This window comes from Centruroides vittatus, unplaced genomic scaffold (genome assembly GCF_030686945.1).
Source record: "Centruroides vittatus isolate TY-2023 unplaced genomic scaffold, ASM3068694v2 scaffold_1152, whole genome shotgun sequence".
In the NCBI taxonomy this organism is placed as follows: domain Eukaryota; kingdom Metazoa; phylum Arthropoda; class Arachnida; order Scorpiones; family Buthidae; genus Centruroides; species Centruroides vittatus.
This window is the reverse complement of record NW_027122670.1, coordinates 3506517-3519976: the sequence shown is the minus strand read 5'-3', so window position 1 is coordinate 3519976 and position 13460 is coordinate 3506517. Positions and strand designations below refer to the sequence as shown.

Genomic DNA, 13460 nt, shown 5'->3' with positions numbered 1-13460 from the left:
AATATGTAAAAGGCAGTGTATTGAAAAATAAATGAATAAATAACTGATATAGATCTAAATATTATAATTATTTGATATAATATAGATAAAAAATGTAATTAAACATCATAAACTTAAAAATCTGCTTTATTAGAGCTAACTGATTTATATCAATTATCGCTTTCTCTTACATCCAAGAAAACACATGTTTGAATAAAACTCTAATCTCTAAATTTATTCTTTATAATTAAATGTTTTTTAGATGGGAATTAGAAATTGCTCTGAAAATGATGGATTTCTTAACCCTTCAAATGCATTAATTTCAAGTGATCAAATGCCAACATTCAATCCAAATTGTCCCATAACAGAGAGATCAGCTTTAGATGATTTAGTATCAAAAATTGTTGATGAGGATCAATACAGTAATAATGGATTAGCTGAGCATCCAGAAACTTTTGCACTGTATTCAAATAATGATGTATTTTCTACATTTGATGGGTAAGCTTTTTTTATATATATATATAATATACATTGTTATAAATTTAGCAGTTTGTTGTTTTATTATATTTTGGTACATTCAGATAATACAATAATTATTCAATGGAATAATGATTAATGTAAAACCTTAATAATTTGCTGAAAGATAGTTACTAATTGTCTATTATTGTTTAATTATTTGAATGACTCAGTATTAAAATAGATATGTCTAGATTTATATGGTAATTTTATTGACTATGCAATATAGAATAGAACGTAATAAAACTAGAAATTTTGAAAAAATACCTATCAAGATAATACTTTAATTTTTGTAAATTGTTAATTTGAAATAAATTTTGTCTCTAATTTATTTATTTTAAGAAATAAGAAATAATTAGAGAAGTGATTGAAATGGGAGGAAAAAATGATTAACAAAAACCAATGAATACTTTTGTTCTTGAGATTAAAGAAAATTTTCAGAACTTTTATTTAATAGATTGTTTTTGTAAGAAATATAAATTGCATTCCATTTAACAGAAATATTTTAAAAACTGATATAGATTATTTTTTATACACTGTTTATCAACTAAATCTAATAGCTTTAATTATAATATATAAGCACTTTCCTACTTAAGAATAGGTTAGATTCCAAGGTTTTGTCATAAGTTGAAATATTTGTAAGTCGAAACTAACCTGGAAATTACATTTGTACACAGAATAACCACTTAGTGTTTGATCCTTTAATGTACTTAATAGAATACCATTACACTTGTACACACTTGCTACTGCTTAGTAGCAGGTGTTTCAGATGTGTTCCACCTATCACATTTAATTTTATAATGTCAAGTTTAGTTTCCATGTTAATAGAGTGACACTGTTTGCATTTATTTCCACTGCCAGATTTACTATTACATTTTGGGTGCATTTCTGAAGCACTAATTGTAAAAGTTTATAAAAATTACAAAGTAAGTGAAAAATAAAATGCCATTACTCCAACATTACTGACTTATACACCACCTAATGAGCAGTGATGGATTGTCAGAATTTGCAAGAAAACAAAACTAACAATATGTAATCGAAATAAATCCACATTAATTATTTATTAAAAATTTATTATTTATTACTGGCTAAAAACTGGCTTTGACACCACAACCGTCAACAGAATTTCACAATTCATGCAAAATGTAAATTTTAGATGTATGGTCAAATTGTTTGTAAGTCTGAAAGTTCATAAGTTGATATTTGTAAGTAGAGGTGCTGTGTATTTATGATTAAATTTCATTAATTTTCATTTGATAATTAATGATTCTTTTATAATATGGACACATTACAATTTGGAATTTCGAAGTATAATATAATTTCAGTAGTTCTTACATTTGCAATTTCATTGACATATCCAGTAATCTGACAGTAGTCAACCCTCAAGAATTATTATTGCTGCTGCAAATTCCCCCTAATTTAATTCCAGTTTTCATTAAGTTTGTGGGACTCCATCTGTTTGATAACATTGATTTCCACTGATGGCAGTATACTCAGATGACAAAACAGAAAAAGACAATTGAAAATTATTTTAAAAGGATTGACAATTAATTCGAGTTTTTAAATTAATCAAATACAATAACATATGATTATGTTTCTAATTAATGCAATGTAATAATATAAAAATAAATTTTTCTTTTCTAATGATTAAACCATTGAATTTACTTTACAAGGTCTATTGAAAAAATAACCAAACTTTATTTTTTTAATGTTTATTCTTCAAGTTAGATTATTGGTTTTTGTTGCCTTTAAAGTACTCCCCTCCCCTATTCATACACTTGTTCCAGCAGTGTTTCCACTTTGCAAAGCAGTCCTGGTAAGCTTGTTTTGGACTGTTCTTCAATGCTTGTGATGAATTTGTTTTAATGTCATCAATTGTGTCAAAATGATGTTCTTTCAGCACTGATTTTAATTTTAGAAACAAGAAAAAATTGCAAGAAGCCAGATTCTGGTGAGTAGGGAGGTTAGGGAGGACAGTCATTTCATTTTTGGCACAAAACTGGTGAATTGACAAGGCTGAGTGAGCAGCTGTGTTGTCATGGTGAAGGAACCATGAGTTGTCTTGCCACACCTCTGGTCTCTTTTTGTGAATTTTTTCACGCAATTGTTTCAAAACATCTGCATAGTACTGACAGTTGACTATTTGATCTTGAAACAAAAATTCAAAGTAAACAACTCTGATTTTCTGAATGTTAGTGTCATCAGTTGAAATCGAAGGCTTTCCTGATCAAGAATCATTTTCAACTAATTGACGACCACTTTTGAATCAGGTAAACCATTTGCAACACTGTGTACAACATGGAGCATCCCTCTCCCTAAGCTTGATTCAAAAGTTGAAATGTTTTTGTAAAAGTTTTCCCCAGTTTCACACAAAACTTCACATTGCATCTTTGCTGTTATAAATTGCACATTGCAAAATTTGCCATGGACATTGAACACTTTCACTCAAAAAACAATAACATGAGAATGTAACAAGATATCAACAATTCAAAAAAGCGGCTTACTCAGTAGTGTTAGCGTTATCGTGTAACATTATCAACTTCACTACATTAGGACACTCCGTTTTTGCCCAATTCAAAAAGTTCAGTTATTTTTTGACTAGACCCTGTACTTCCAGTAATATGACAATATCTTTAATTTGATACTGTTTTGGTCCCCTATATATCAGATTACCAAGTTTGTACTGTATAAACATTAGATATTTACATTAATTAGATTTTGAAAGAAAGATATTTTATTCTATCTAAGAATGAGCCACATCAAAATGAACTTTTTCAATGCATTCATATCTTTCCACTAAGAACTTCGTGATTTGTTGGCTTGCTTTGGCCACATGCAATTACATGTGAAACATTGGAAATGTATCAATGACTGTATGAAGTCATTTCTATCATATTGCAGTCTGCTTATAAATTCAAGCTTGTCTTAAAATATATGTAAAAGAAACAAACATAAGGAGAGAAAATACAGCCAGATAAAACATTAAGAAATGTGGCATTATCTTATTGAGAAAGCATTTAACAGTAATGGTGATGCATGTGTGAGAATTGTTCTAGATTTTTCATGGTCAAATTCTTGAATTTATCCCTTTTCCATTTCATTTAAGAAATTGTGTCTTATTTATAGGTTACTAAAGTTATTATTTATTTATTTGTTTTACATATAATTGGAACTGTCAGTTGACAAAGAATTTTCACCCCCTGAATAATATAATTTACCCCAAAATACAATAAAATCAAAAATAACAATTCTAAAAAAAAAAAAACAAATTTTAAAAATTTTTAGAGAGAAATAAACAAATGATAAAAGGAAATGAAGATCATACATTACAAATAAAGCATTCACAAAGATTTTTATATTTTATAAAGTTTTGATGAAGGTGATTTTTGATGGATGACATATGATTGATGGATCTGTGACTTAATGCTAAGCGATAAAAAGGGGTATATAAACAGGATTGTGCTCTAGTTATTCTAGAATGAACTTTCATCATGAGGCCAGTAATTGTTTATGATGCCACTAAAATATTTTGTAAGTTAAAATTTGGTCAAAATACTTAACTCTTTTTGAAATTGGGCAGTCCCAGTCAGACCCTTGCAACATTGGCATTATTAGTGTAAGGGAGATAGTAAAATTTGTTTAAAAGGAAGTAAACTTTGTGTATTTCTTTAATCTTGTTTAGTAAGGAAGGAGATGTCATAATAATAATTTTTGAATGTTAAAATCAGCAGGACTTTTCTTTGGTTAATGTGAAATGAACAGTGCCTAGTAACCAATGAGAAGCTTTCAGAGTGACATCATATGTTTTGGAGAGCTGCATTTTTTGGTGAAACAGAGTGTAGCTAATGATATTGATTCTATATATTAATTAATATGAATTTAACATTAGAAGATACAGATACTATATAAAAATGACACAAAAATATTCAAAAATAAAATATATTAATGTACTCTTTACTTTTATTATCTTCATTTGATAATTGAATTGTGTATGTTATTGACATTTTATGCAAAATAATAATTATTGTTGTTTTTCTTTTAAAGTTTTCCATACAACAATATGTGGTCAGGAGGAAATTATAATGTAGGAAAGAAAAGAGTTTCACAAAATTTTGGTATTCAGAATACTCTGAATTATGGTGATACTGGATCTGGTGACAAAAGTGGAAATTTTAGGAATTTTACAAATGATTATTATGAACCATTTTTCAATACAGAAAATGATGTAACAGTATATCAAGGAAAAAATAAACTATACAATACACAGGTCAGTGATTAAAAATCAATTATTATCTTAACATTTAATTTCAACATTTTATTTAATATTTATTAAATAATTTAGAATTAATGTCTTTAGTATATCTTTGGAATAATTGCTCATTCCGTAAATTGGTTTCTATGGATTTTTTTTAAAAAAAAACCTGAAGTTTTTGGCTTTTTTTCAATAACTTATCACACAAGGAACTCTTATTGATATAGGCTTTATTAATAAAAAAAACCATTAATAAATCCTGTATCAATAAGAGTTTCTTGCGTGTAAGTTACTGAAAAAAAGCTGAAAATTTTAGGTTGTTTAAAAAAAATTTGGAATAATTGTTGTTATTTTTAATGTTTTGTGAAACCAATTTTATATGTTGTTACATTGAAGTATAGCACTAATGTTACATATAAAATTATTTGTAATTAAGTAATTCATTGTAGGATGTATTTTATATGCTGTTACATTAAAGCTAGGCTTTAGTATATCTTACAATGAATTACTTAAATTTAAAATTTAAAGGAATTTTTTAAAATAATTTATATTAACAGTTTCTCTTCTCTTTGTTTTGTAGAGTTAATTGATTTGACAAATAAGTTAATACTTAAAAGTTATATCTCCATTTTCTTTTTCATTTCCTTATATTATATAAGGAAATGAAAAAGAAAATGGAGATATAACTTTTAAGTATTAAAATGTAAATTGTATTACAGGTATGTGTCGCTTAATGACTGGGAAACATTCCAAAAGATATGTTTTTAAGCAACTTTATCATTAAGCAAACGTCATAACATACATAAACCTATATGATATAAGCTACTACTCATATAGACTATATGTACTATAGCATAATTGTAACACAGTGGTAAGTGTTCATGTATCTAAACATATCTAACATAGAAAAGATAGAAGAAGCTATGCAATTTTTAGCTCCATTATAATCTTATTGGGCCTACGTCATTAATGGTTGTATTCACCATCTTGGGTTAAATCTAGAGTAAGATTTAAATCACTGGTTCTCAAAGTGGGCGTTACTGCTCCCCTGTGGGTGGTGAGTAAATCTAGGGGGTGAAAAGAAGCAAGTGGGTGGCAGGGGGGTGCTGGAGACAGGTTCTGAATGGTGACCATAGGAAAAGGTTGGGGGTCACTGACAGCCTTTCTTCTGTTAAACAGGTAAGAAGAAACATTGTGTTTAATGGTTTCCAGATGTTGAGAACAATGTATGGTAAGGACATAAAGTGTGAGATTCATAGAAAAGTTTACCTAAGAATCTTTCCAAACCTTTCTCACACAAAGGAAAATGAGTTAGGGGCATTGGGGCACAGTTGGGGGGGTTGGTTATATATAACTTAATGGAACAAAGGGGGCAGTAGATCGAAAAAGTTTGAGAATCATTGATTTAAATCGTGAGTTCTGTTAAAATTAGTACTTACTGTCCATTAATTCTAGATTTAACTTGCCAATATCAATAAGTTAATTCTCAAATTACAACAAATTAAAGCATGCACTATTTGAGTTTTTTTATAAAATAGAACATGTCCATTGTTTTATTTTTATGAAGATTTTAGCACTGACAAGTTGAAAATAAGCAATGCTCTAATTGTTTACATTTATCATAGGATTTTCAGTTTAAAAATTTTTACTCTCCATTCAGTTTTTATTTGCTTTAGTTTTTAAGTTTCTGTAATAAAATAACGGATGCTTACTATTTTATGGTGTTATAATTCCTGGGAGATTATTATATTTTATATCTATATTTATTACATTAGTTTTTTATTTTCTAACATATTTTTATATTTTGCAAGTAATTCTAATTACATTGGTGTGCAAAACTTAAGCAACAATGTAATTTTTAAGCAGACAGCCATAAAATTGTAGAAAAGGGCTTGTTGCAATCAGTAAATAAACACCCAACTCAGTAGAAAGCTGATTCGTATTCAGGAAAAAGACATCACAGGAGACATGAGAGCATGTAGAACATGTGCAGTAAGTGCACAGACTGCAAGATTACAATAAGAAGGAGGCTTTAATTCCATACTGTATGTGTTCTATTCATTTTTGTACTAGTATGCTTTCTTCATCCTTTAAGTACAAAATACTGTCTCTGAATTCTGAATATCATATCTCCTAGGTGATTTCTTGCAGGGTTATGGCAAAAAACAATTGTTGCTTAAGTTTTGCACACTGGTTTAGGTATAGTATAAATTGGATCTTCCCAATTAAAGAACACATTAAATACAGTAAGACCATGCTTAATGCGGGGGATGCGTTCCTAGACAACAAAGCACTAAACGAGATCACTTCAACACAGAGTAAATAGGGAAAGAGAGCATGCGACCAAACATAAACAGATTTTACTTTAATTTTAAGTTATTTTTATATTAATTTGCATAATCTTCTTCTTCTTCCTCAGCTTTTCCCACTCTATGTAGGGTCGCTGTTTCTGATGAGTCGCCTCCACTGCTCCCTGTCTTGGGCTGCCTCCACATTCAGATGCCTCCCTCTCAAGTCCTCCGCCACAAGATCCATCCACCGTCTCCGCGGTCGTCCCCGCCTCCTCCTCCCCCTCACTGACATCTGCATAACCCTTCTTCCCACATACTCTTCTTCTCTTCGTACCACATGACCAAACCACTTCAACCTTGCCTCCTGTATCTTTGCTTCTATGTTCGTAACTTTCACAGTCCCCCTCACACATTCATTTCGAATGTGATCCCTTCTCGTAACCCCACACATCCAGCGGAGCATCCTCATCTCCGCCACCTCCATCCTTTTGACATGGGTTTTCCTCAAGCTCACAGTCTCAATAGCATACAGCATAGCTGGTCTCACCACCACCCGATAAACTTTCCCTTTCAACCTAAGCGGCACCCTCTTATCACATAACACACCTGACATATCCCTCCAATTCCTCCAGCCAGCCTGAATCCTGCCTGTCACCTCCTTATCCACACCTCCATCCTCCGCCACAGTTGACCCCAGGTACTTAAAGGTATTGACTCTGCGAAATACGTCTCCCCTCAACTCCAGATCCCTCTCCCGGGCACCATCCACCTCCCCACTACACATATACACTGTTTTACTCCTACTCACCCTCAAGCCCCTCCCTTCCAACGTGCCCAACCACCTTTCCAATTTAACCCTCAGCTCCTCTTTAGTCTCGGCGCACAGAACGATATCATCTGCATACAACATGGTCCAAGGCGCCTCTTCTCTGACCCCGTCCGTGATCACCTCCATCAGCATGTTAAACAAGAAGGGGCTCAGTGCTGACCCCTGATGTAAACCAACTCCCACCTTGAGGCACCGGGACACTCCAACACAGCTCCTAACCTTTGTGGCCACATCCCTAATTTGCATAATTTAACACCATTAATTTGCATAATAATATATGTTAAATAACACAAACCTATGCACACAGAAATATAAAGTTCATTTTTGCGATGAAGGTCCTGGCTCTTCTGAAATTCTTGTTTTTTGTGATAAAGTTGTGCAGTTTCATTTGTCACTTTCTTTTTCTTTCCTTAAGCAAATGTCGGTAGCAGGAGATTGCATCCAAAACACCTCGTCTTGTTTTTGCACTCATTTCAAAATCTGGATCATTTGTGGTGTGACGGGTTAATGAGAACCACATTATATAAATAATACACCACGGATTAACAAGTATTTCAAATAAAACGATAATGGTAACTATTTATTTTCAGTCAACTTAAATTACAGAATTTAAACCGTTTATTTCTCCTTGTTCACAATGTTTGTAGATCTGGTTACACGTGCGAGTCCCGAAACTGACCAGTTCACAATCCGTTTGAATTGTCTCATAATACTAATTAAAACTCACTTAAATTATTCTACAACTACTGTTACTTAGATTAAAGAAAGAATATAGAAAAGTTATGTTAGAAGGGGATCCCTTTTCTTTGTTTGGCGAGTTGGGCGATTTGTGAAGTCTATCACAATTAATTGAGGATACAACCTGACCACATGGAAACCTTTTGGTGGGACGGAATATCCAATTATGAAACCTCCTTTATATCTTGATCGTTCTAGTCCTTTTACACAATTCCTTTGAATCTCCATTTACTGAACCTCTCTCTCCTGTTCCTTTCTTGTTGACACTCATCTCACTCGTCTCTTTCTCACCACATGCTTCTCGTCTCGCAGTCTTGACTCAGAATGGCAAAAAATCATCCTTATGCCCCCTTTCTCAGTACGGGGACTCCACTAGCCCAAAACACACCATAAAGTAATTATTTTTCCGTTTAGTGGGTTTAACAGTGGGAAATGAAAGGGTTAGTTGGAAAGGTATAAATGTTACCATACCAAAAAAATTAATAATAATATATAAAATATATGGGGGGGTTTACCCACCTCTTATTCACTACGATTTGATCAACGATTTCAGTTATCGTTACCAAACTTTTTTTAAGGAAATCTGTAGAGAAATGTTTTAGGTTCTTTGTTTTCACAATCACTGTTTTCCAGTTCTACATGAATTCCTTGTTCTTCCAGTTCTTGAAGGTCATCGTTGGTAAGGCTCTCGCCAGAAACCTGCAGTAACTCCTCAATATCCTGCTTGTCTACATCTCCTTGTCCTGCTGTATTGATTAGATTGACAACTTGGTCAACCTAATGATACAGTGATAGATTGTTCTTGTTGAGAATTCTTGGATATCTTCAGCCATAACTTCTTCCACGCTTCATTCATGCATTTATCAGTTAATTCTTGCCAAGCGAAGTTGATATTGTCTATGGCATCCATGATGTCATATTTTTCAAAATTTCATCAAACAAACATAGCATTGTACTTTCCTTAAATCTATGTTGAAGTGACACTTTTTGTTGATTGGTTTGTGTTTGAAAATAATTGTATTATATATGAAACAATGAAATGTACCGATAATTTGAATCACCATAAATTTGTAGCTTTTTTACACTTCAAGCAGACTGTTATATCAAATCAACACTAAATGAGGCAGTGTTATGCAGGGTCTTACTGTACTTTAATCAGTTATTTTACTATAAATACCTTAACAATTATGTCTATTGGATTGGTTCTGCTTAAGAGTATCCCCAGTGAAACTTATATAATCCATCATGTATTTATTCTTTTTTACCAGCTATCCATTCACAAAGATTTTACTTTTACTTCATTTCATGTAACATGAATAACATCAAATATCTACCGAATGAAGATTTTACATGATATAAATATACTTATAAATGCATTCTTTATCATTTTTAACATTCATACTACTTTTACATGTCTGTTAAATTGTTTTATTGTTATATTTTCTTTTTAAGTTTATTTTATGTATTTTATTCAGATTTAATTGTTATTCAGGAGGAAATGTTATGTCTTACCTGAAATTTCCCATTGTATTAAAAAAGTAAGTGTAGTTTATTTCACTGTTGGAATCTATCATTTACTAAGCTTTAAAATCATGTGTTTAGTTTATGCATGGCAATTCGTGCATAAACATCACAATTCACTTGGACAAATTAGAGAGCTTGTAACATAGTACTTCATTTTAATTTGAGAATTTTATAATCCAGTGTTAGATTATGAAATCCTCAAAATCAAGTTGATGAATGTAAAAAGTAAAGTAAGTCTTAATGTAGAGTTATCAGCTTGAAATCTGATTATAAAACTTTTAATTTAAAAATTGTTGGTGAATACAACTTAAGTGCTGCATACCTGTAGTTTTATAGTAAAATTTTGACTTATATATAAATCAATATGCTATCAGTAAGAATAATTATAGTTTTATGATTAACAGTCAGGTATCACTTATTTGTCTTAATATTACCAATATATGATATTTACTGTATATGGTGTGTGTGTATATATATACAGTCAAACCTGTTTTTGTGCTGTCTTTTTCTGTGCGATTTTTTTTTTTTTTTGTGCAGTATATGAAAATTTCAATCAAATTGGGACATAATTGACTCCTGTAAAATTTTTTAAAACTCTATTGGATGTTTTCTATGACATCAGCAGGTTTTTTCATTTTTTATTCAGTAACATTTTTTTCTCATATCTTTTTTTTTTGGTCCCCTCTTATTTTAATAGCATAAAAATCATAAATATTATGTTATATTTGAACAGATGCCATAAGTTAGCTCCCCTCCAGCTTTAGACTGCAAGTGTGAAATTTCAAGCCTTGTTAAATGAAATAACACTTCCTGCAGCTATATTTATCAAATAAAATCATTTTTTAAGGATTATTTTTAACTTTTTAATGTTAGATTGGTATTTAAGTGGAAATAATTAATTAATGTAAAAAATAAAATTCTTAGAGGATTTTTTCCCATTAGGGATTGCAGAAAAAGGCCCAAGGAGTTAAAAAAGCAATTCCTAGTTATTTTGTAAGGTTTTGAGTTATTTTCTACGTGAGACTTTTTTTATGCGGTCCCTATTCACCGCATAAAAAAAAAATATTTTTTTAATTGTGTTGCGAAAACTATTTTTTATAGCCACTCGTGAAGTTTCGTGCGATTTTTTTTTTTTTTTAATGCATTTTTTTTATGAGGTTCCTATCCACCACACAAAAACAAGTTTGACTGTATATTTAAAAAAACCTGTTTCCAATAGGAAGATCATCGGAATGCATATCTACAACAACAACAACAAGATAAAAAAAACTGTGTAGATCAGCAGTATAATCAGCAAACAGTACCCGTTAATCGAGCTGATTCATCTTTTTTTGAAGCAACAGAATTTAATTTGCAGGATATGGTTGGTGGATCTTTGTGCAGTCAGTTAGAACAGCAGGTAATAATAATTTTTATAAAAAGATTGTATTTTAAAAATATAATTTTTCTTTCAATAATCAAAATTTGAGATTTTTACTGTATAGCTTCATAAAATCTTTGTTAAATTTGCATTATTAAATGTTAAGTAGAGTTAGGTGTTAGGTTTTAAATTGAAATTTTATAAACTATATAAAGGGTAAATTTATCTATTATTTCTCTCAGTTAAAGTTTTGAATCTCATTACAGCATAATTCTAATTATATTTTTCAAACAGGTGCTTTGTAGCAATTTTAATATTAGTCAATGATTCTAAATAAAATGAAACATTTTTGATTAGATTATTCACTGATATAAAAGGAACTAACATAAAATGAGAAAAATTAGTATGATATAAGAGAAGCAAATATGTAAGTTATCCAACATTTTTTTGGTCAGAAGACAAAGTTGGGCAAGATAAAATACATAAGCAGAAAACAAGTGAAATATTGTAAAACAAAATTATTTTTTTAATTAATAGAAGGATCTATAATGTAGAGTTAAGTTCACTAAATTGTACATCTATTGTTACATTAGAATGAATGGTACTATCCCTAGCAAATAAATTCACAATATGAATGAAACAAAGAAAATGTTAACTGAAATCTACGAGCCATCTAATCAGAGTATATTGGAATGTCAATCTAGTTGCACTCACGATTAGAATGTTTTGTTTTCATAAATATTGGTCAGCATTTACTATATTGAATATTTCATCTTATAAATCAATAAAGATAAAAGAAAATAGCTTGTTGTATCAAATGCTTGTATATTGAGTACTCATACACTGGATCACACTGTGTATGATTTGATTGCAATTTTCAAATTGTGGACTTATACATTTCCACTGTCATCTGTATGTCCTTTGTTAATCTTGAGAATGGAGTTAGCTAGATAAAAATTGAGACTACATATGGGAAACTTAGGACCATAAGCCCCAATTAGCTATATATGAACATCTGGTTTGGATCAGAAATTACATGATTTCAATTCAAAATTTTCTCAAAAACAGAGTTAGTTAGATGAGTGATTCAATTGTTATTAGAAGTATGTTGTACAGGGGCAAGATGCCACTTTAATCCAGACCAGATATGGAAAGCTTAGGGGCCAGGACCCCAATTAACTATATATGAACTTCTAATCTGGATGATTAAAAATTTTATCCTGGCATTGTGATGATGTCATAATAAATAATTGCTCATTTTGCAATTAACTTCCAAGATTGAATCTAATACAAGCATTTGAAAGCATATTGGATCAAAATTTAACATATTCATGATAACTGATGAAATTATTAATTTATTCCCAATCTCATTCGTATAATAATGATGTTTGTGTGCAAGTTATATTACTTAAATTTTTGTTATTAGCTGTCATGATGAAATAAAGAGTAAACAAACTTTGTTGCAAGTTAGGTAAAAGTATCAATGAAATATGATGAGAAACAACAGTAAAATGGTGTTAAAAATATGTGAATTTTAATGCTGTTTTACTATTATTTCTCATCATTATCATTCCCAATGTGAAGTGTGTGTTATTTTGTCAATCAATAAAGTATGCAAACAAAATTAGATAATGACATTTTCTGTTCTTGTTTGTTTCTTAGTTTGTAAGGCTTATAATAATAATAGTGTGTCATCAAATGATGCAGTATTGCTTCTCTATAGTATTGGGTTGTTACATATGAAATGGCTGTTTTTAAAATTTAAACTTTTCAGTGAGACTTTTTCCATGTGAACAGTGCTGTATGTTTGCAATTGGAAAAGCACACATATAATATGTAAATTTAAAAATGTAATGTCATTTATATTGTGAGTTCCACATGTTTAAGAGTACTTTTTCTGATTTCATGGAAAAAAAAGAAAATTGAATAATTTTCTTTTTTGAGTATAAGCAGGAACATAATGCAGCTGAA

At 30.5% G+C, this 13460-nt stretch overlaps 1 protein-coding gene across 1 annotated transcript in view; it reads left to right on the top strand.

Moving 5' to 3' along the window:
• The window catches only part of LOC136986574 (serine-rich adhesin for platelets-like), a 109225-nt gene that overhangs the window by 49885 nt on the left and 45880 nt on the right, over window positions 1-13460 (top strand). The window contains exons 4-6 of the mRNA XM_067284153.1: window positions 242-477; window positions 4540-4762; window positions 11349-11528. Coding sequence (XP_067140254.1) covers window positions 242-477; window positions 4540-4762; window positions 11349-11528 — 639 coding nt within the window. The remainder of the gene's footprint in view (window positions 1-241; window positions 478-4539; window positions 4763-11348; window positions 11529-13460) is intronic.